The 25,237-nt window shown below is 43.4% G+C and overlaps 1 protein-coding gene across 1 annotated transcript in view; it reads right to left on the reverse strand.

The window, feature by feature from the left end:
- CALN1 (calneuron 1) overlaps positions 1–25,237 on the reverse strand; it is a 483,340-nt gene that overhangs the window by 365,089 nt on the left and 93,014 nt on the right. Inside the window, exon 2 of the mRNA XM_055341425.1 lies at positions 2,893–3,017. Within this exon, the coding sequence (XP_055197400.1) occupies positions 2,893–3,017 (125 nt within the window). The remainder of the gene's footprint in view (positions 1–2,892; positions 3,018–25,237) is intronic.

Raw genomic sequence — 25,237 nt, forward strand, 5'->3', positions numbered from 1 at the left:
CCAACTTGATGCAGCTCTGCATAATTTCCTCCTGAGCTTTGTTTAAAAAGAAATAGAAACTTGCCAGAGTAAATGTCAGCTGGAGATGGCCTGCACAGCGGGTGGCTCTTTTCATGCCTGTTCTGGGAGGGTAACCACTCTGAACTGCGAGAGTTTGGCCCTTACACCAAAGGGGCATTCATCCCTGGTGAAAAACCCTAGCCAGGTGGAGGAACCTGTCCCCCCATTGGCGATACCTAAGCAGGGGCTGCAGCCACAGAGAGGTAGGGAGGGGGGCAAAGTGAGGAAGATGGTACCCAGCTAACAGATCACAAAGGATGGTTTGATGTCCACCAGTGTCCAACACATCAACTCCCTGCACATACCACGTGTCTCTGAGGATAAACGAGCAGTAGCAGTACTCTAGGCTCAGCTTGTCCTAAACAGCCAGCAGGCAAAGCCTCAGACACGTGCCTTCCACGAAAATCAACCTGCACTTGGTGTTCAGACTCTGCCTGCTTGCTCTAAACTCAGCACACATCTGCACAGCCCTGCCCAGAGCCCCAAGATGCTCATCATAAAGCATGAGCAGTCATAACTCAGGGTTCACCTGTGGCCAAAAGTAAATAAGTAGAAGGAATCTTCCATCAGAAAATAAATGGCCCTTCTCCAAGCTGTGAGCCTGGATTATCCTCCTGAAGGACAAACGCGGTGTCTTCAGCAGCCAGCCTCGGGCCTCAGGCCCTAAAGCCTGGCTGGACTCCACCGGTGACCCTGCAGGGCCCCCACCACTAGGCCTGCCCACCTAGCCTTGCAGGCTGCTAGAATCTCTCCAGCTTGGGCACCTGAGTGGCTCAGTCAGGTAAGCACCTGCCTTTGACTCAGGTCATGATCCCAGGATGCTGGGATCGAGTCCCACATTCGGCTCCCTGCTCAGTGGGGAGTCTACTTCTCCTTCTCCCCCTGCCTGCTGCTCCCCCTGCTTATGATCTCTCTCTGTCAGATAAATAAATAAAATCTTAAAAAAAAAAAAAAAGAATCTCTCCCCACTCTTCTCGCCTGCTGAGAAGGCACCTTTCGGCCCATGCACTGCCTCAGCTGCTTGCCCAAAGACGGGAAGGTGGTTGTGCCAGCCACCCCAGGGGGTCACAAACTCCAGCCCACTGTCCTCTTGAAAGGCTGTGCGCCCTGGCCATGGCCCAGATTTAACAGAGAAAAAAGCCGATGATGCTCTGAGGAGATACCGTCTCTTGATTATTCACGACAAAGCTGAGAGGGAGGAGGAAGGGAAAGGGGAAGGCAGGGTCTGTGAAAGCCACAGGTGATCTCCAGAATTCCTTTATGAGTAACGTCAGCCCCTTTAAGAGTTGCCCCAAATGAGGGACTTACTACCCTGTGTTCCCGGGCCTCCACTCAGTGAGGCCTTCAGTCCCTCCTGCTGAGGACTGAGCCCAGGGACCTACTCACCTGAACACCAGTGCAAACCCACCCCCCATCAAGGCCCCATGCTTCCCTAATCTCTACTGGGAGTGGCCTCGCCAGGTGCCAGGAGGCCCAGCCGCTAAACACCCTGGGCAGGCTTTGGCTTCCTTTCTGGTCACCTCCCTTTGGGGTCCGTCAGGAACTCTAACTGCCTGTTTCTGCGTCCCACTCTGAAGATCCTTGGCCATCTGGAGGCCAGGTGCTCCAAGGGTCCTGCTCTCCTGTCCTGCCACCAGCCTCTGTGCAGACTGCAGTGAGCAGCGGCTGGTCCTAAGGAGCCTGGCTCTGCCACTGCACCCCTGCTTCCTGCAACACCCCACCCCCCACCTCCCCACGGACCCAGCCCAGCCTCAGCTGCTTTACCACCTGCCAGTTCTCTAGCTAAGCAAGCAATCAAACTGCACAAGAGCAGGAAAAGCTATCCAGTGACCCCATCCTCCACTTTCCTCCACTCCTGCCAGCTCAGGAGCAAGTGTGGCTTTGTTGGCCCAGAGCTGAATTTCCCCACCTTGTTCATGTGAGTAACGACCGTGAGGCTTCCATCTGTGCACACAGACAGCACACTGGTCAGACCATTTCACTTAAAAGCAAATATATGGGGCATCTCGGGTAATTGTGACTTCTCTATTTTAGAAAGCAAATTTCGACTTCATGCTTTAAAATGGTGTTACAAGGAACATGGCATCCCAGAACACTAGGGAAAATGGATTCTGGCTCGGCCTCAGCAGGTGCAGCACCCAGACAAACAAACAGCTGGCTGAATCAACCTAATTCTCGGTTCTAGAAGAAATAAACTCCTTCTTCCTTGGTTTAATGTTGTTGTTTAATCAGGGAGCTAGTTGACCAGTGGAGATACAACAGGGCACTGTCCCAGGATGAATACAGTCATGGTGTGCCCAGGCTTGTTCTCCTCCCTGAGCCTGCCCCGGACACCAGGGCTACACTGTGCTACAAAGGAACAGAAGCAATTAAAATAATTGCTGTCTGTTCCCACCTAGACACGGCTTCCAGATGATTCTGATCTGGGCCGGATTCAAAGCACCGTGGCCCCAAGTCAAGAGCAGGGCTTTCCAGCCATCACCTCCTGGACAGCTGGGCCCCACATGAATGCCAATATGGAAATATGGCAAGGCCACTGGTGGGAAAGACTCCATAAACTGGAGAAGATATTTTGGTAGTTACAAGCTATCCCCTCGGTCAGCAGACACAGAAACCAGAACATTCACTGTAGATTTTTTTAGGCCACAAAGTGGGTTCCCTACAAAGAAGCCATTCGTGCAGAAACTACCTCTGAGCTCTTTCCCATCACAGCACGGTTAGACCTGGCCACACGACTGGCGGCCAGAGCCTGGCGCCGCTCACCTCAGATGCACAATAGCCTCCAGTGCCCCCCATGGGCGGCCAAGCTCCCAGACAGGGCGGGCTCCTTACCGTCCAGCTCCTCCACGGAGATGTTAGCAAGCTGCTCGCTGTCGCTGCCAGCAGACAGAGATCGGTTGAGGTAATTCCCCTTGTACAACAGGCCGGCGGTCACATGGTGGAAAGGCATCTTCCCCCTGTTCACAAGAGAAGCAGGAGCGGGGAGAGAAAGGTGTCATTATTCATTCCTTCTTTCTTTCCTGAAAGGGCCACCTTGGTTTTCAGATGGCCAGTGTCATTTTTCAAATAACAGTCATATTTCTAGAGGGAAGGTCAGCAAATGCCAGGGTCCCCATGGGGACCTGATCACTCCCCAAATGATCTCCAGATCTATCACTTCTTCACTTTACACCTTACTTCATTTTACCAATTTAATCACGAATCTTGCAAACTGTGGGCCACCATGGCATCAACAAATCCTGTCCCTACAAACAGGAACGCTCTCCACTCCTTTCCTTGGCTGATAAACTCTTTCTCAGTACTCCTCAGGGCTCATAAGGAACACATGTCCCAGAAGCACTGGGCTCCCCAGGGACTGGGTGTCTTCACTGTGACCGTGTGGAGATCCAAGGGTTTCACTTGTCCGGGGTAAAGCAGATGATCCACTCACACAGCACTTGAACCAGGTGGGAAAGAGCAGGCCCTAAATAAATACACACAACCTTCTGCGCCTTGAAGAAGCAGCCCCCAAGGCTGACTGGGATGCAGACACCTGTTGGCCAAAGCAGCTTCGGAACACAGCCCTCTGAGACGCCACTCACACCACCTGCCCTGGTGTAACATTGAATGGCACCTCAGGTGCCCCCGAACAAAGCAACTCCGGGCAATTGCACAGGGGATTAAAGCATCCCTGGGCCCAGACCAACAGACCCTCTAGTCAAAGCTTCTCTGCCCAGATGCCAACCCTGGAACTTAGGAGTTCCCACCAGTGTGGTGCAGGCTAAGGAGAGAGGGAGGAAAGAGAGCTGGTAAGGAGATGGAAAGTGCAAGCACTGGAGAGCTAAAGTCAAGGCAGATAGGACGGTGGGCTCCTCTGCAGCAGAGAGAACATGACTGTTACACTGAGTGAGCTGCTGGACATGTCAGGAACCATGTTCTGCTTCCCCCATCTGGAAAGGGGGCTACAAGGACTGATAGAACTTTGGGTGGGATTAGGGAATAGGCGGGAAGTACGGGGAATCAATTCTAGGCTGTGAGTAAAGGACATCTGTTTACAGACCTCCAGGAATGTGAACCAGGCAGCAGTAGAAGGGGTAATCTCCCCATCATTGAGGGTATTCAAGCAGAGACGAGGGCCTCCCTGCCAGGGTCCTGTGGGAGAGAAATAACCCCTGAGCTCCCTCCCCAATCCTCATTCCCACGTGTACAGTCCCATTTCTTTACTGAAGTTTGCATCTGTACAATCAGTGGGGGCAGCCCAAGTGGCTCCTCCAGGCACTGCGGAGTCACAAGGTGTAAATTACAGCAGGTCTCTGAGGAGGACCACGCAGGACACCCAAACCTTGGTGTCCCTCAATCCACATTCATGACAACTGTCCTAATCATGGAACATTGGAGCCAGGGGGCGGGGGCTCCTGCCTTCTTTTCCCTGGGACACCTCTGAGCAACAAGCCTGCAGGACATGCCACGTGTCCTCTCTCTAGTCTGGAGCACACAGCAGTGCATCCCTATCGGGGCAGAGAGTCGCTGCCTCATGAACCAAGCAACGAGACTCCTAAAGTTATGGGGCTCAGTCCAGAACACAAGGCCAGTTAGTAGAGCAATCAGTTCTAGAACACAAGCCTCCTGAGTGCTGTTCGACTAAGCAGCCTCAGCTAAGCACCAGACATCTTCACCGGATGTCAAACTCTCATTTCAAACTCAAGATGTCTAAAAATGAATTAATTATCTTCCTGAAAAATAGGCCGCACTTCCTGATTTCTCTGTTTCTATCAAAGGTACTTTTCAGTCATCACAACAACTGGGACATCTCCACAAATGTTCCGGGGCCCCCAAACGGACACATGGCCGAGGCCAGAGCCAGCCATCAGGCTCCAAGCCACCCTCACCCCTGCCCGGCCAGCAAAACAACATCCACGGCCCATCACCCACAGCAGGATGCTAGTTCCAAATTTGTCTGCACTGGCCAATTACAGGGGGGATATCTTTAGCTGATTATAAGCCAGACTTACCCCTCCCACCCAAATCTATCTTGACACATAGAGTAGAATCCAAGAATCTTCCTCTGGACAAACACTTCAATTGCCATCTCCTCTGTTCACCAACTTAATTTTCAGACCAAACATGTTTAAAAGTGAGACTCAGGTGTATGAATCAGGACCACTCTCACTTTTCCTAGGGCCGATCCTGATTTTGGGGGGCCATGTGCTGTACTTACTTCACAACACTGGCTAATAATTCCTGTGTGGCTTCAGCTCCCCTCCCAGCAGTGGCCACAGGACCCTGTCAGCCTCGTCAGCTGTCCTTTTAAAAGTTTAAGTCCTATAAACATGGGAAGACACAGATTTCACTACCTGAAGAGGGCACTCCTCCCCCCGAGGTCAGGACATGTGCAGAGAGCATCCTCTTCCCTTGTCACCGCTCATCACCCTAGTTTCCCCACATTTCATAAACAGCTCCCCATTATCCATCCTTCTCTTGGTTGTCTGAAGCTCCGGAGGTGCCACACAAATTTTTACGGCCACAGTAACAAGGTTACATTCCGTGGAACATCTCCAAGCCACAACCTAGGTCAGCCACAGAATCAATGTCAAGTACTTCACAGAGAAAACTGGCCACAACGGAATCCTCCCCTGATATACTAACATAATTTGCTTCTAGAAAAGGCAGCTGACAAAATTAGGTACACATTCAGTGCATTCGGCTTGCACTCAAAGTGCTCCACATCTAGTGGGAAAGGAAAGGTGCAAGCAAAGCACACGTACAGATAAATGAAGTATGTTCAAGAAAGGGAAGAACAGTATCCCAAGTAAGGTAAAAACAGCCGCCACAATTAAGGGCTAAATTTCACTCCAAGCCACCCGGGAAACCCAAGCTTTAAGATTCTCTCTTTGGCTAAGGAAAGGAAACACACAAGTTCATCAGCAAAGACAAATATGATCCTGACCTGAAAATTCAAGATAGATCCTTCTAGGGAAGACAAAGAACAAAAATATTTTTCTTCAATGGCAATTTCATTCATTGAGAGATATTATTTATGTGACTGCTTAGCATGTGAACATGTTTGTGGGGTTTTTTTTTTCTTTGTGTTTTCTGCAAGGCAGTGCAGTTTCATGGTAAAGAACCAGAACTTTCAGGTCAAAACTGATATTACACTGGAATTCTATCTATTATCCTTATTAGCCACGTAGGTAAGTTCCTTAACCTCTGTCAGCAACACTTTTCTCCTATTCAAAAATTCTGATACACACTGAATAGCATTTTTGTAAATATGAAATAAGGTATAGAAAGCACTTGATTTAACGCTAGGCATTTTCTCAATAATACCATCAGTGATTATTTGCTAAACGTTATATGAAGCAAGAAAGATGCAGGGCAAAGAGACCATGGATTCATTAGGTTGAAGAAAAAACACATTGGGTTACTTTTTTAAGGTTTTATTTATTTCTTTGACAGAGAGAGAGAGCATGAGCTGGGGTACAAGCACAGGGAGAGGAAGAAAGAGTCTGAGCAGAGAACCCAATGCTGGGCTTGATTCCAGGACTCTGAGATCATAACCTGAGCCAAAGGCAGATGTTTAACCAACTGAGCCACCCAGGCATCCCTAAATACCCTGGGTTATTAGGAAGAGGTCAGTAAGGACCTGGCAAAGGGTCAGCTTCAGAGAGAAGCTGGCTGGCATCATGCACCCCGGTGGTGAGTGACCTGGTGTCTGAGCAGTAGAACACCAGGAGGTCCCAGTGCCACGTGCTGTCAACAAGCAGCTGGCTCTATCAGGAGGAAGGAGCTATTTGAATGGAAAGCACCAGAACTTTAGAGGAGTCTGTTTCCTGGTCACCCACGAGAGTGCCTTCATGGTCACCTCAAGGACACGGTATCAGGACACTGAAACAAAAGGGAGGGGTGGATGAAACAAGTGAAGGGGATTAAGAGTACACTTATCTTTTTTTATTTTATTTTTTTTAGAGAGAGAGCATAAGGCAGGTGGGGGTGGTGATGGAAGGGGCAGAGACAGAAGAGAGAGACTCTTAAGCAGACTCCATGCTGAGCACAGAGGTCCACTTGGGGCTCGATCTCAAGACTCTGAGATCATGACCTGAGCCAAAATCAAGAGTCAGACACTCAACCGACTGAGCCACCCAGGCACCCCAAGAGTCCACTTACCCTAATGAGCACTGAGTAATGTGGAGAACTGTTGAATCACTATATTGTACACCAGAAATGAACTTAACACTATATGTTAACTATGTCAGAAATAACACTTAATATAATAGAAAAACCAATAACAAATGAAAGGGTGGTTCCTGTTTTTAGGGTCAGGGAACTGGCATGTTTCCTGGCAGAGTAATAAACAGAAGAGCCCCACTCACATTTACTTGAGATGATGCCCTTCTGAGATGGTTAATTTTATGTGTCAAACCTGAATGGGCCACAGGAGGCTCATGTGATTTGCTTACACATGACTCTGGGTGTGTCTGTGAGAGTCTTTCTGAATGAGATTAACATCTGAGTCAGTAGACGAGGAAAGCAGAGTGCCCCCCTCAAGCTGGGTGGGCCTCATCCAATCTGCTGGAGGCCTGAATAGAATGAAACAAGCAGAGGGACAATTTCTTCCCTCCGCCTAACTGCTAAGCTGAGACACCATCGTCTCCTGCCTTTGGATGCAGACATGGATGGTGCTTACACCACTGGCTCTCCTGGGTGGCTGGCTTGCCAATGGCAGATCCTGGGACCTCTCAGCCTCCATAACAGTGTGAGCCAATTCCTTATACCAAATCTCTATCTATATATCCTATTGCTTATGTTTCTCTGGAGAACCCAGAATAACATACCTTACTTTTTTTTTTCTACAAGATCAACGATTCAGGCATACTGCTGTAGGCTGATATTATTATTCAGGACAAATACTTGTCCCAAAATGTAATTCTGCAGGGCCTTTCAAAGCAGCGCTCCTCGAAGTGTGGTCTGTGGACCACTGCCAGCTGAACACTGCTTATTGTTGGTCTACAGTGAGATAAGGACAGGATTTGAAAGAAAGCATAGAAATTTTTATAGCAGTTTATAGCTTTGTCCCAACATCTAAGCATGTGACCAGTTGACTTCATGTGTAAACTAATCCTTCCCCACAAATTGTTTGAGAGGCACTGCCCTAAAGTACTTTCTGTAGGTCATACACATTTCTGGTAATGGACCACAAAGAGACGGGGGAAAGAAATCTAGAGAAATGCATTTTAACTTGGGTCTGAAACTTTTTCGAATAACTTAGAGTTTTTTAAGTCTTCAATGGACTTTGGAAAGGAGGTACAAGACATCAGTAGAAGAGTGCACTCTCCGCAGGAGCCTGGGGTGTGCATGGAATCTACTGCAGACTTCACAGAGGCCCCTGTCCCCCAATTACCAGACATACAAGGGGCAATGTTGACCTTCCATTCTAAAAGTTAGAGAGCCCAGCCAGCCCTGACAAGGCCTTTGCCAAATTCCTCTAAAAATACCCATGAAGACATGAAAACAATGATACTCCCAATAGCACCAATGCTAGGTTGTGGATAAAGCTTCCACTATGTCAGCATAGTCAGGAGCAGAATGACAATCAGTGGCACACCCACATTTTGAATTGAGAGACTAAATAGCAAAGTCAGATGGTAAATGGATAAGAAAAGATTTTTATCTACCCAAATTCTCTCCTAGTCCAGGGACTCAGCAATGGCCAACCGTAACGTCAGGCTATCACCCTTCAGTCTATGTGGGAAGTTCTTTTTAAAAGGAGCCAGGGTCAGGACTTCTGGACGGCTCAGTGGTTGAGCATCTGCCTTTGGCTCAGGTCATGATCCCAGGGTCCCGGGATCAAGTCCCACATCCGGCTCCCTGCATGGAGCCTGCTTCTCCCTCGGCCTGTATCTCTTGCCTCCCTGTGTCTCTCATGAATAAATAAAATCTTAAAAATAAAAATAAAAGCAGCCAGGATCAAATCCCCACTGTCCTTAGCACCTCTTCCTCCAGGTACTCAGGTCACCCTTCCCAATATGCAAGGGGCTAGAAATGGAAGGGTTTTGGCCTTGCATGTGGAGATGTGAAATCTGCTGCTGGCACGGGTATCAGTAAGAAGGACCCTTGGAGCAAAGACCTACAGGATTACGGCTTTTTGTGTCTTACTTTTGACTAAGGAAGAACTGCAGAATATCTTAAACACCCCAGAAATGTGTGTCTCCTCATCATGGTCCAAGAGTTAAGTGATGGGGAGACAACAGAAGCCCATCCTACTCCAGCAAAGACGCGCTCCATGAATGCCAGCCAGACACCCAGCATTTGACTAAAGCACTTAAAAAACAATCGTGTTCCCTGGTGAAGATCCTGCAGGGGCATGCCAACTGGCAAACAGAGTTTGGATTAGAGCTCAAATCAGACAGGAATGAGTAAGCAGAAAAACACCAACGTGGGGGTCTGCATAAAAAAGTTCTGCATCATTAGAGGAGGAAGCACTTTCACAAAGATGCAGAGCAAAAAACATACTGTCAACAGTGCTATGATACAAGAAAGAAGACAATTTTGCAGTTTCTGGCTATGTCCTTACAAACAGGAAAGCAGGGTGTGTATGAAATAAGAATGCAAATTCATAAGGAAATATCACAGTAAAGGAAGGAGATAACACATGAAAAGTAAAAGACAATATGCTGAGAGGCAACCCTTCCGAAGCCAAGAAGAAACCCCAAAAATAAAAGAATGAAAATCTACATTAATGGCAATAAAGAGTATTTCAAACAAAGAGAAAATTCAGCAAATAATACAATGCATGCATGGACCTACCACTTAGGTTAAACACAGGCTAATATTTTACCTTATTTGGTACAGATTTTTTTTAACAGAAGTATTACATTGATGCCCTGCCCACTTATTCTATTCCTCCACCTCCTTCCCTCCACTGACATGCATCCTTCCCATCCATGTTTTAAATTTTCCTACATTTGGGAGCATCTCTATAGAATATATTATAGTATTGCCGTATATATCTTTAAATTTACATAAATAATATCACACCACGCATATGCTTTTACAATTTGCACATTTCACTCTATACTAAATTTCAGGGATTTATCCAAATCCATACACATAACACCTCATGTATTTTTAACTGCTCCATAGTTTTCCACGGCATAAATATATTGTAATTTATTTACTCTTTATGCAACTGACATTAAAGTATGCTGTAATGGGTGTGTTTGGCTGGCTCAAAGGAGGTGCAACTCTTGATCTCAGCATCAAATTCAAGTCCTACATTGGGTTTAGAGATTACCTTAAGAAATAAAACTTAAAAAGAAAAAACAGTACACAGGGCACCTGGTTGGTGCAGTCAGTTTAGCATGGGACTCTTGGTTTCACTCAGTTCGTGATCTCAGGGTCCTGAGATTGAGCCTGGGTCAGACTCCACACTCAGAGTAGAGTCTGCTTGAGATCCTCTCTTCCTCTCCCTCTACTCATCTCCCCTCTCTAAAATAAATAAATCTTCTTTACTTTTTTTAAGATGTTATTTATTTATTTGAGTGTGAGAGAGAGCACAAGCAGGGGGAATGGCAGAGGGAGAGGGAGAAGCAGGACCCCTGGGATCACGACCTGAACCAAAGGCAGGCACTTAACCAACTGAGTCACCCAGATACCCGTAAATAAATCTTTTTTTAAGAGTGTGCTACAAGGAATATCCTCATATGTGTCTCTTTGTTTATATTTGCAGGCATTTCTTATAGCCTATATACCTAAATAAAATATTACACAATCTTGCCAAGTTGCTCTCCAAAATGGTTGAGTTAGTTTTCCATTGCTGCGAAACAAACTACCCCTAAAATTAGTGGCTTAGAACAACAAATACGTATTACCTCACATGTTCTGTGGGGCAGGAATCAGAAGTTGCTTGGCTGGGAGGTTCTGGCTCAGGAGATCTTGAGTTTGCAGTCAAGATACTGACCAGAGCTACCACCAGCAGAAGGTGTGACTGAGTCTAAAGGATCTACTTCCAAGATGATTTACCCATAGGGCTATTCACGAAAGGCCTCACTTCCTTGTGGTCCCTGCCACAGGGCTGCTCAAGTGTTCTTATGACATCATAGCTGGCCTCCCCCAGACAAGTGATCCAAGAGACATGAGGGAGATTTTAGGACTCAGTCTTGGAAATTACATGCCATCACATTCACCACATTGAATTCATTAGAAGCAAGTGGCTAAGTACAACCCACACTCATGGGGGAGGAAGTAGTCTCCACCTTTTGAAAGACAAAGTATCAAACAATTTATGGATATATTTTAAAACCATCCTCATGGTCGTGGCAATTTAGTGACCAATGGTTTGTCAAGGAGCGCATTTGTTTCCCCCACAGCCTTACTAACATTTTGTATTATCAGACTGTTTTGTTTTTCTTAACTGGATTGCCTTGATTGCCAATGCAGGCATCTTTTTATGACTTTTGAGCATTCTGGGCTTCTCTTCTGTAAACCTGCTTTTCATCTTCATCTCTTGAGTGGCTTATCATCTTTGGATTGCCTTGTTCTTCCATGTTATTATTGTCCAATAGTTCAGGTCAACCTTACTTTCAAGCCCCCAGGTTATTAGTCACTGTTGATGCTGTTATTGTGCCAGCTTCTAGCCAAGGCTTTTCTAGACTGTTCCACAAGTTCACCAATTGCTCTTCTCATTGTTGCTTCTTGCAGGGCACTCTTTCCTCTGAGTTCAATTCCCTTCTTAGTAAAGGGAATTTAGCAATTCTTTCATCGAGGAACTGTACATGGAAAACTTTTAAGTCTTTGTCTAAAATAACTTTATTTCAATCTCATTTTAATTATAATTCAACTCGGTAGAGAATTATAAATTACTTGTTAGCTTAGAACTTTGAAGATCATCTGTTGCTGATGAGATATCTACTTGCTCTTCGCCTGCTAATACTCAATCTGGACAATTCTAAGTTTACATTTCCAGATATAGACTCTCTCCCAATCTCTATATTCTCTTCTGTAAACTTTTATTAGATGTATGTTGGACCTCTTTATTCAAGTTTGGTACTCTTGATCAGCTCATCCAACATCCATTCATATTCTATGTGACTGAAGAAGCTAAAAAGCTAGTAAATGTATTTTCCGTACTCTATTGCTACTAGAGTTCTGGATGAGAATTAGTTCCCATATTCAAAAGTACTTGCAAGTTTGGAATGTAGAAATAAGATGAAAGCAGTGGTACACCTGGTAAAGTTTACCAGCTAGGTCTCAAAAAAAGTCTTTTTTTTTTAAGGTGTTGAGTTATATATAAGTTTTTTATATATTTCAGATACTAACCCTTAATCAGGTATGTCATTTGCAAATATCCTCTCCCGTTTGATAGGTTGTCTTTTAGTTTTATTGACTGTTTGCTGTGCAGAAGTGGGGATGGGTGAACTAGGAGAAGGGGATTAAGGGTACCCTTATCTTGATAAGCACTGAGTAGTACACAGAATTGCTGAATCACTATATTGTACACCTGAAATTAATATAACACCATGTGTTGAATACACTGGAATTAAAGTAAAAATTTAACAGCCTTGATTTGCAGTATTTTTCCTGTTTCCATGGTGTAAATACTCCTACAACTAAAGGCCAACTCCAAGCTGTCAACATGATGTCACTGAACATGGACTTGGGAGGAGATGTGCTATAGTATACCAGCACACCATTATACAGTATCTCCACATATTTCCACATACACCATTTCCACAGATGCCATGGACCACAAAGCTATATAAATAACAAGAAAATATAGTCACAAAATTAGGAAGTGATGAGTTTTTAGTATTTATTACCTTCGTTTCTTAAATATAATTATCTGTAAGTTGATACTTCATTTAAGAATGTAAGTTTATGCTTCATTTATCATTCATTTTAGAATGGCTACATTTAATAGCTGGCTCATAAAATTCCTGAAAATTTAACAAATGCCTTTCACAAGCTATTATGGGCTGGTTCCAGCATGACACTGAATGAAAGCTTTTTCCTGACCACTTCTGGTTGTTTCCACAGGAAACAAAAGGCATGGAAACATGACATGTTCCTGCAGCAATATTCCACTATCCACTCTCCAGCTTCCTGGCTGCAAAGAAGTGGTCGTGGTGATGATGGCAAGAGTAGCAGTGTCTCTTAAATCCTTGGATCACAGCTTCAGGGGTCAATTCTCCAGCTTTCTGGGGGTCAAGAGAAAGTTTTAGGAACAGGAAGGGTTTTCCAGTGGGAGTCTCAGCAGTAGTAACTCTCATAGAAGGTCAATTCTAAATTATTCTGGGGGTCATTCTGGAGACCCACCTAGATTCCAGTTCCTCAGCCATTTGACGAGTGGTAAGCATCAAATTCCCTGTATTAGATTCATTCCTTTTTAAAATACCCAGAGTGGTTATTGGTCCTTGAACTAAATCTTAAGATTACATTATTGCTACATTATTATTATATTGTTGCTACATTATTATATCTTCCAGGTCTCTTGAATTCTTTTTTTAATTTTCATATTTTTATCTCTCTGTGTATTTATAAACAACTTCCTCAACATTAAACTCCCAATTCTTTTTTGACTCATAGCTGAACCTGTCCACTGACTTTTTCACCTAAATGACTGTTTTCTACATCTGGCAGTTTGATTTGGTTCTTTCCTAAATCTTCTCTCATTTTTCATGAAGTATGAATCTGGGATTATAATTTTTATTCTTGGGGATCCCTGGGTGGCGCAGCGGTTTGGCGCCTGCCTTTGGCCCAGGGCGCGATCCTGGAGACCCGGGATCGAATCCCACGTCGGGCCCCCGGTGCATGGAGCCTGCTTCTCCCTCTGCCTGTGTCTCTGCCTCTCTCTCTCTCTCTCTCTCTCTCTCTCTCTCTCTCTCTGTGTGTGTGTGTGTGACTATCATAAATAAAAATAAAAATAATTTTAAAAAATAATAATTTTTATTCTTTTACCTTTTATTCTTCCACTTTTTCACAACTGTCTTTCGAAACGTCACTCTAACATCTCAGTCTCTGGACTCACTAATCCTCTCTGTCTTCGGATGTTTTCCAGCAGTCACCTGTTTCCAGCTGTGGTCTACCAGTTTCTGTCGTTAGGAACTCCAGCAGCATCGTCAGCAGGTGCTACCCTTGCCTTTGAAGGTGCATGTACGCAGAAAGCCATGGCCATGGCACAGGTGCCAGAGGCATCCCACCAGCTGAGGACCAGTTTGCACATTCATTCTTGTCTTGGCATGCCTGCACCAATGCATGGTATAAATTTGGACTGCACTTCTCTGAACTCCAGGTTTGGAGTTCTGATGTATTACTGGCGACTGTACAGCCTTTGTCTGGGCAGAGATAAGCACCTGTGCCACTTTGCTGAGCAGTGGGCAGACTGAGTCTAGTCTCCACTTAAAGGAGGGACAGCCAAGCCATGGTCTCAGTTCCTGTTGCTGCCTGTTGCAGGTCCAAGACCACAGTTTTTATCCCAGAGTGGACATAAAAACTCCCAACCCCAGAGCCTTTTTAGGTTTTCCTACTCTGCAGCAACGTCTTCTCCTTCGCTCCTTTCTGGGCTCTGAGTTTCTTTCTCTTTCTTTCACATGAAATTATTTTACCAGTCAGAGTACAGTCAGGAAAACAGAGCAGTCAGGTAGTTCAGTAAAAGGGTTTCAAACCGTGGGCTAAGTGGGTAGAAGGCTGACAAGCCCAACAGAGCATGGTTAGCAGAGATTCACAACAATAGAAATTTATTGCCACTGCTGGTCTAGAGGGATGTATGGAGAAGGTAGGATTACCAGAACTTCAAAGTTGGGCTGGTAGCTCTGGAAAGGGCAAGAACCATGGTAGAGGCTGCTCAGCAGGAGCTGGAGTCATGGAGGGAGGGGCTCTGCTCTGGGAAGATGATGGAGAGCTACTGCTGGAGACATGTGTCAAAGGGAGCTGGAGGTGGGAAGATATAGCCTGGCCTCTGTCTTTATCTCCACCTTCTCATCTCCTGCTGATGCCTCCCTTTGGCCAGGAAGTCTAGAAAAGCAGTTTGCAGGATTCAGTCCCTACAATGCAGGGCAGAGCAGGGGAAGGGGCAGGGGGAAGTATAAAGCAAGCAGGCACAACTGGCAGTACTACAAATTCAAATTTTTTGTTATATTTCACCCAGCATTCTGTGTTTACAACAGGAAAACAATCCACCATTAGCTTAGCGACCACACTTACAAAACTAGATATCCTCGTGACATTTTGAATTTCAAAGATAAGGAAAAGTCCACATAGAAAACACAGGCTACTCACCAAAAAAAAAAAAAAAAAAAGAAGAAGAAGAAGACTCAGCTTCCTTCAGAACAAGCAGCAGCCACAACAATGACACAATCTCCATCAACTGCTGCCTTTAAAGGTAATTTAAAGTAAGATAAAGAGGGGAATCTAGGTGGCTCAGTCCATTAAGCATCTGCCTTCGGCTCAGTTCAGGTCCCAGGGTTCTGGGAGCCACCCCCACCCCTCCACCTCCACCTCTCCTTCTTCCTCCCCACCCCTACCCTCTGCTCATGCTCACTCTCTTTCTCTCTCAAATAAATAAATAACATATTTTTTAAAAATAAAAGTAGAATAAGTAGAGAAGTTTACAAATCAAACGATGGGAAATGACTTTAAGGTAAATGTAAAAGAAAAGAAAGTTCCAACTTCAAAACAATTTAAAACAAAAAGCACTGCAAGTATAAAAAGTCATTATATGTTTTAAATGGGTAAAATTCAAATTAATATATTAGTCACAAACCTCTATGCATCATACGTTAGAAAGTAAAAATAATTTAAATATAAAGAAAAACTCATTTAAAAACATTGGTGAAGACTTAAGTACATCCTCTAAGCTTTTGACAAATTACCTGGACAAAAATTAAAGAGGATATTAATAATACTGACATTTTCCTATGAAGGCTGATTTAATGTGGTGTGAGCACACGTGTGCATGTCCACTCCCCCAGAGATCATTTTCCAGATTTCTTTTTTTTTTTAAGATTGTATTTATTTATTCATGAGAGAGAGAGAGAGAGGCAGAGACACAGGCAGAGGGAGAAGCAGGCTTCAGGCCGGGAGCCTGACACAAGACTCAATCCCGGGACTCCAGGATCACGCCCTGGGCCAAAGGCAGGCGCTGAACCCCTGAGTCACCCAGGGATCCCCCATTTTCCAGATTTCTATGAACATTTACAAAAATTTGTCAAACATAGGGGCACCTGGGTGGCTCAGTGGTTGAGTGTCTGCCTTCGGCTCAGGGCGTGATCCCAGGGTCCTGGATCGAGTCCCACATGGGGCTCCCTGCATGGAGCCTGCTTCTCTCTCTGCCTCTCTGTGTGTCTCTCATGAATAAATAAATAAAATCTTTTAAAAAAATTTTTAGCAAATATAAGACCACAAAGTAAACTTTAGTAAAAGTATTCAAAAGCAGGTCTGGCACAGTTGAATATAAATAGAAGCAAGAATAAAAGTCAATATTTTAATACTAAAAGCAACATTTTGTCCAGCTTTCTTGAGTTATGCTTGACATCTAACACTGTGTAAGTTTAAGGTATACAATGTAGTCGATTTGATGCATTTATATATCCACAAAACAATTATCGCCCTAGTGTTAGCTCACACCTCCATCGTGTCACATAATTACCATTTCTTTTTTATGGTGAGAACAGTGAAGATCTACTCTCTTCACAAATCTCAAGTACACAGTGCAATATTTTTTTAAAGATTTATTTATTTATTTCAGCAGGGATTAGGGGCAGAGGGGGGTGAGGTAGAGAATTCCCAGGAGACTCTACACTGAGCACAGAGCCCAATGCAGGCTCCATCTCAAAACCCTGAGATCGTGACCTGAGCCGACCCAAGAGTTGAACACTCAACTGACTGTGCCACCCACGTGCCCCACCATGCAATATTATTCACTATTATAATCATCAGGCTGCACATTCAATCCCTAGAACTTATTCATTAAAATTGAATTTGTTAATATTAAATATTAAATACTCTAAAATACTTCCTAGGTCAAAGTTTTTAAATTAAAATTACAGGCTTATCTTCAAAAAAAAAACAAAAATGGAAATAATTCATAGAAAAAAGTATATGAGGTATATAGCAAAATAACATTCAGATAAAATGTGAGGCATTTGCTTTCATTATTCCAAAGAGAAAGGATAAACATGAAATAAGTCTTAAATGCTAACTTCTTAGAAAACTCCCAGCAACAAAATAAATTAAGAACACAGAAATAATGAAAGAGATGAATTAGAAGACAGATAAAAGAGCTGGTTATTGAAACAAAAGCAATAAACTAGACAAATCCCTGACAAGTTTCTTAAAACAAATAGAGAAAGCACAAAGAGGAAACATTCTGAAATATGAGAATTCTATGTGCAACTAACTCTAGACTAATAAATTTAAAACACTGCTTAAATAAATGATTTTTTCTCTCAAAACACAGAAATTAGATTTTTTTTATTGAAAGCAATGTGATTTAATATCATTCATGCTTATTGAAAAACTCAGCATAACACTTTGTTAGGCAGTGATTTAAATATCTGGTTTTAGGTTGGGTGTATTTCCATACTTGATTTTAACATCTGCCATAACCAAAAATACACCTCAAAAAAGAGACACAGATCTAAACTGAAGAAAAATGTCACTGGCAGTATTTACTCAATCACAGTATTCACTGCATTACCATCCTATGAGCATACCAAGATTTTGCCGATATGGGCTGGTAAAGTTTCATCTTCCCTAATGTCAATGGATAATTTTGCAAACTGCAAGCAGTCCCATTTTTACATTTTTAACAAGTGGGTCTAAAAAACACTTGATCTCTTCATTTGGAAGATTCCTAAGTGGTTGACAAAATTCTGTTTCCAGATTTTTTAACTTTGCAGATTTGAGTTTATAGATAGCACACTCACATTTTTTTTTTGCAACAAAATCACATCATGGTTGAAACATTTCCAAAACCATGATTTTCAAAATGCTCTTTCCATAGCATGAGCTTCCTTTGAAAAGAAGTCATTTCCTCAAACCTTTGTTAAAGTGTCATCTTTAAGTGTGTGTAGCAGACATCCTGCCATCTCAGAAAAGATCAGCAAATGTGGATCATTTGCCTGTTTATGATGGAGAGTGTGTGACTCCCCGTGTTTGACAACTCTTTTAAGAACTTTGCCCCAAAATAAGCCCCACACTTCACTGTGGTACAAAAGCCATCTGTAGTCATTTCCCATTTCATTCCAAAGATTTGGGTCAGGTTTCATTATTCATGAGAGTGAGTATAGATCAACATTTTAAATAGTCTTTTGCACGTTTTTCTGTGGTTTTGGCCAACTTTTGTCTGATTTGGCTTGTCAGTGTTTTAATTCATAAAGTGCTGATGAAGGTCTCCTTTGGAGACTGCAGGAAATGCCATCTCAGCCATTGTCTTGAGGTCCACTTGGGCCTGCATGATCAGCATGATCCAAAAGCTAGAGCTTTTGGCACACATCTTGCCCCCTTTTTTTTTTTTGAGCGTTAGTCTAATTAAAACTAATTAAGAGAATCTGTAAATCCCTCTAACCAGGCACTTGTGTCACAAGTCACTGGAAACAAGGGCATGAAGAAGTCACTGAAAACAAGGTAAAACCCCCATGTGTAGGACACCCACCTGCCCTGAACATGTCACCCCCATTGCATTAGACCAGCAGGCAGATGAGCAATTGAGGGTGTCCATGTCTCTCCAGAGTGGATGTTAGTGAAGTGTAACCTCTTCCTTCTCTTTTGTTCCTACATCAAAAGGAACATCATACACATCCTACTTTGGAAATCACTACAGAGATACTGCCATTAAAATGAGGAAAAATACAACATGCCCATCACCTCTGCTATTAAGTAACACTATCCTAGAAATTCTACTCAATGCAGTAAGACATAAACAAAACTAAGAGAATATTTAAAAGGAGAAGACCAAGAAGAAAAAAAATCAAGTGATTAAAACCTAAAATGAAATATATATAAATATGTAACCCATCTCTCATGGTCAAAGGACATTTGAAGTTGGAAGTATAACTACAGAAATCACAAAGGAAAAGATTGAGAGCCTTGCCAATATAAAAATATAAATTTCTGAGCATTATAAACAGCATAAATAAAAGTAAATAAAAATAAAATAAAAGGGAGCACAAAAAGGACATGCACAGACAATTCACAAACCTGGAAAGACAAACTAATAAAATATATGGAAACAATAACTGATCACATAAGTAAGCAAAGAAATACAATTTTTAAGTTATCTGCTCTTACAGTTTGGGAAGGTTTTGTTTGTGTGTCTGTCTTATTTTTAAATATTTTATTTATTTATTTATTTATTTATTTATTTATTTATTTATTTAGAGAGAACATGCACCCATGAACAGGGGGAGGGGCCACGGGAGAGGGAGAATCTCAAGCAGACTCCACACTGAGCACAGAGCCCGACCCCAGGACCCTGAGATCATGACCTGAGCCGAAATCAAGAGCTGAAAGCTTAACTGGCTGAGCAATCCAGCCACCTTTGTTTTTTGGGGGTTTTTTTTGTTTTTGTTTTTGTTTTTTGTTTGAGAATATAATGCGCTAGGTTCTTAGTAGCCACTGGAACAACAGCTTAGAGAAAACAATTTGGCAATTATGTATCAAGAGTCCAAACAATGTTGATGGGACGAGCACTGAGTGTTATACTATATGTTAGCAAATTGAATTTAAATCAAGTATTTTTTTAAAAAAGAGTCCAAACAATGGTTCTTAGTCTTTGATCCAACAACTCTGTTTTTTGAAATCTGTCCTAAGATACGGTCAAAGATTTGTACACCAAAAAATCTCATTGTATTTAAAATGAAAGAAAAATGAAAAGGAAGGAAGAAAACCTCTAAAAACACAGAAATTGATAACAACACAGTGTATTGTTATCAATGATTCTTACTAAAATTTTAATGACATCAGAAGTCTTTATAGTATGCTGTTTTAACTCTAAAAAGCATCTCAAGTAGGAAAATGCCAATACTTCTCTCTCCTAAAATTCTATTCAAACCATGCTATAGGAGGACAAAATGTAATCCATTCATAAAAGCACAGAATATGGAGAAAAGGGACCATTGTCATTAGTCCAAAAAAACTGGCAGGATTATTTTGCCCATCTTGATGACTGAGTTTGAGCAGAGCAAGTCTGGGCTGAAAACGTGATAAGTAGAGAGAGGCATTGTGGAACATCACGAGCACCCCCCAAGTTGGCAGGTACCAAGAGCTAGAATGGACACAGGGTGAAGCCAGGGCCTGAGTAAAGCCCTTTACTTGGAACAATTGAGGGGGTCTCCCACCCCAAAGGAAAGTTCCTCTTAATGGAGTATAAACTTCCTGAGGGGTGGGTGGGTACCCCAGGGTAAGGCCCTCTTCTTTTGAGTAAACCAAAGAAGCTATGCTCCCATCCCAAGGGGGAAACAAGAAATTGAATCATTCTTGGAGTTTCGTCCTAGGCCCCCACATACTGGCCAGCATCTAAGAATCAGGTCCCAAGTTCCAGGGCATTAGCTTCAAACAAACCTCAGCTGCACTGGCATCAAATACCCCTACCTTCGGTGATTTATAGAATATCACCTATTATTCACTTGGCACTTGCCTTTGATCAGACCCTATCCTGGATTCCTAAAGGAATGCATACCCTAGGCCCCTTTCCAATAAAAATCTCCAACCCCAAACAACGGGGAGACTCATCTCTCCTTTTCTGAGTCTCCCAGACAACCCATCTACTATACTCTATCACTTACACTATTCAGTAAACTCTGCTCTCACTTCCTCCTGGCTTGCGTTTGATTTCTATCCTGTGGGAAGCCAGTGATGTTCTTCACTTGGTTCTGTGGGGGAGGCCCCCTTGGGGTCCTTGGACCCCCACCTGCCTGTGTCATTGACAGGAAACCTGACCCACATTGGCACTTCCATTCAGAAATGCCAGCGATGCCAATGACCAAACAAAGACTGCCCAAGACCTGAAGACAATCAGCATCCCCAAGACCAGGACAGCAGAGGTGACCCCAGAAATAACAAGAATGATTCTGGAAAGAGAAGGCACCTTGGAAGAATTTTAACATAACACTTGAGACCCAAGAGGCTCTTTCAAAAAATGAGCAGTCTGAGATCAAGAATGCAGGGAAGTTAAAATTTTGATTGGGAAAAAAAAATCAATAGAAGAACTAGAGAGGAAAGTTATGGACACCACATGGAATACAGGGGGAAAAAAACCAGAAAAATTCATTAATAAACAGAAAGGATTAATGAAGAAGGGCCATCCACCTAATAAGCATTTCAAGATGAGAGGCCAGAAAACTTGAAGGAAAGGAAATAAGAGAAGAACATTTCCGATGATATGAACCTTTGCACTGAAAAGGCCCATCAAGTAGCTCAGAGCTCATAAATAGCCCAAAACCTCATAAAGTTTCAGAGCACCAGGACAGAGAAAGCACTCTAAAGCAAAGAACCTACAGCTTCTTGATGAATGATGACCATACTGGCATCAGACACAGATCAGCATCATCGGATACTAGGTGACAGCAGAGCAAGCAGCTGAAGTCTCATGGGAAAAATTAATTTATACCCAGTCAATATCCAATCAAGATAAGCACTTCGAAAGTGTACGATTCATAGACACTTCCTAACAGAAACACTCAGTGAATTATGTCAGCAAAACATACAAGGAATCCAAGGAGTTAGAGAAGGGGTTCCAGCCCATGGGTGAAATCTAACAAGAAGGGGTGCTCTCAGAAGATCACTGTGGGAGCAGATAGATGCAGAAAGCCCAGGGCAGGGAGAAAGGGAATCTGCACACCCACACGGTGCTATAGCTGGATCAGCCCCAAGAAGCAGTAGCCAAGTGTCGATATCAAATGTCAAACACGAGTAGAGTGGGCTCCCCTCCCCACTCCCCTCTCCCTCCGATTGTGAGGGTTTTTAAATATTTTTTTCTACAAACAGCACAAGATTCATGATACAATATTTGTTTCTGCATGGAATAATATTTATAATAATAATAATAATATTATAAACACTAATTATGTTCTTTTCGAGTCTGCAATCGACAGAGGCATCATGGAAATTTCAATTCCAGATAGAGAAGAGAGCAGAGTTTGACACCACAATAGCCAAGTGATACAACTGGCAGAGAAGGGGGAGAAAGGAATGCGGGGTGTGAAGTCCTTCCTCTCTCCTGGTGGGAGGTCCAAAGGTAATAGTTAAAGTTAATAAGGAAATAAAGATTTAAGTGTATGAGCTAACACAATGAAGCTATTCAATTCAAAGATTTAAAAATAAAAATGTGACCAGCAGAGCCTGGAAGTAAAGGACAGGGAGGATGTAGGGCAGCGGGGGTCCCCTTGCCCTTCATGAGAGAGGATCCCTTCATCTGGAGGCATTTCAACCCATGGAGTGCACTAACAATTACAACTGGCTAAAAGTGGTTGACACTTTGCTTTGGCTGATGGGGATGCTTATTTTTTATTTGTATCCACTTACATTGTTTTTTATTATCCTGTTCCTGTATTACTTTTATAAGGTCAGGACGTAAAATAATATAGACAGCATAATCACAACTATATAAATATAATTACCTCATCACATCTATATTCATATGCATATTCATATATAATCATACGGATGTTCATATGGATATTCATAGAAAAGTTATTGGAAGAAAATAAAGCAAAATGTAAATACTAGCTATTGCCAAGTGATGGATTCACTACAATTGTATTCTTATTTGTTTGAACTTTCCACACCTAGTACCAGGGATTCATTTTATTTTTATAGTTAGGAAGCAACATGATTTTACAAACTGAAGAGCCTGCCCAGCATTTCCTCCACACGGGGGTAGGACCACAGGGGCCTGAAGGCAGGCAAAGGGTGCTTCAGGGCCAGGGTTCAAGTGAGCCACAGCCATCAGGCTGGAGCACACAGTGTGTCTGCAACCACAGGCCTTGGAAGGCGGAGCCTGGGCTGGTGAACATTAAGGGCAAGTGTTACCCAGCAGTGTTGGCCAGACAGATATGCATCTCTCCTACCAATTTTGAATTTGAGTGGAACTGTCTTCCTGCGACTTTCCAAGGATCAAGGATTTACAGTTAATTAGATGAACACACCTGCTAGAAGGAATTCCATACCAGTGTCATAGGAATGCTGAAGCTCACCTGCCAACAGAGATGCTTTTGGCAGAGGATTTTAAGTGGTTCTTTCTGAAAGCAATTAGACAAAAGTTCTGCTGCTTTTTTCAGGCTCCTCCTTCAGGCTATTATAACCTTTTTTAATTAATAAGTTGAATATGAAAGGGTTTAATTTTAATAAGTTTTTATGTGTCTCCCTTTGAGATCCTCATATAAGGTTTTCCTGCTAACTCTTCCAGACATTTCTGGCTGCTCAAGCATCCAGACAACTTTCTGCAAGGTGGGGGCTTTTGTTGGCTGAGTTGGGAACCCTCTTCCAAAGACAGTGGGAAGCAAGGGACTGTAGATCTGGAGCAAGTAACTGCACACAGCACCTAACCGTGACTGCAGAGTCCTCCAGGATGGCACTTTTAATTCCTCACTAGCTGTCTTAGTGTGCCGATCGCCATAGCAAACTATCATAGACTGGGTGGCTGAATCAACAACTGAGAAATTTACTTTCTCAGTTATAGAAACCGGAAGCCCAAGATCGGAGTTGGTTTATAGTGGGTACTCTCCGTGGATTGTAGATGGCTGCTTCCTGTGTCCTCACATGGTGGAAAGAGAGAGAGGGAGAGCAAGCAAGCTCTCTGGAGTCTCTTCTTATAAGGGCACTAATCCATGATCTCTACTAAACCTAATTATCTTCCAAAGGCCCCACCTCCAGAAACCAACACATTGGGGGAATTTAGGGCTTCCACACATGAATTCTGGAAGGAACACAATTCAGTTGAGAGCAAATATGGATGAAGATGGATCAAATCAAGCAGGAGTCTAAGAGTCTGTTGCTTTTTGTTATTTGTTTGAACTAGAATTAGCACTATATGGCCTAGAAGAGACTATGAAGAGATTCATAGAGAAAGGTACTGCACCCCTGGAGATTTAGCCTCATTTGGACCAATTTACATAAAATGAAAAGCATGTAAATTAGATTCATTCAATCCATCATTCAGATGGAAAGTAGTTTGAAATTCACCTATTATTTTGGAGTTGACAGCATAATATTTGGAAATAAAACACTGCACTGAGGACAAGGACTTCATTTTTTTTCTGAGCCTTCTTCTCATTTCTCCATCAATCTAAGGGCACCCAGGGGAAGGCTGAAGCTGATCTAGCCACGGGGGAGGTCAATTCAGCCATTCAGTTGTTTGGGTGGTAGGGACCTAGAGCATCTCTATGCTGGGATCCCCATGATAATAGAACAGAAGTCACTGCACATGTCTTCAAAAAGTCACCAACTACCAGGACAGGAGTCCCAGAGATTAAGTAATATCTGGACCATGCCCCTGAGAATTATGCACGACTCGGGCAAAGTAGATTGACTCCCAGGACCAAGCCACCTTGTTGAGCTTAGTCCAGGTGACATGAGGTGGGTGAAACTGGGCACAGGCTTATCACCTGCAGGCCAGACCCTGGTGCTCTGCAGAATGCCACACCCCAGACAGGGGACAACATTGGGAATGTCACCAACAGGACACAAGGTCCTCCCAACAGCCAGACAGAAGACTGAATGCAACATGGCAGTCACCTTGGGGACATCTGCTGCCAAGAGGAGGGTCCTAGTTGACCGAAGCAAAAGGCAGAGACCAAAAATAAGCAGAAACTACCATGGTGAGTGTACCAGGAAGACATCCCGTGAGGCCTCCCGGTCAGTCTCTAACCTTTACAAAGACACTGTGATGGAGAGAAATCTACTAAAAGAATGAGCAGCTCTTCTATGCTCAAGAGACCCAAACAAACAAACAAAATCAACAACAAAAGTCTACAAAGTACAACCAGACTATGAGCTCCTTGGACATAAAGTTCTCCCAGCATTAAGCCCTTTGTCAGGCAGACAAGGAGGACTCAAAAGTGTTTGTTGAATGCATGACTGCATGGATGAGTGATATGAAAGAGCTTATTCTGAGGTACCTGGGTGGTTCAGTGGGTGAAGTGTCTGCCTTTGGCTCAGGTCATGATCTCAGGGTCCTGCGATCGAGTCCCACTTCGGGCTCCCT

Source organism: Nyctereutes procyonoides, unplaced genomic scaffold (assembly GCF_905146905.1).
Source record: "Nyctereutes procyonoides isolate TBG_1078 unplaced genomic scaffold, NYPRO_anot_genome, whole genome shotgun sequence".
NCBI classification, from domain to species: Eukaryota; Metazoa; Chordata; class Mammalia; order Carnivora; family Canidae; genus Nyctereutes; species Nyctereutes procyonoides.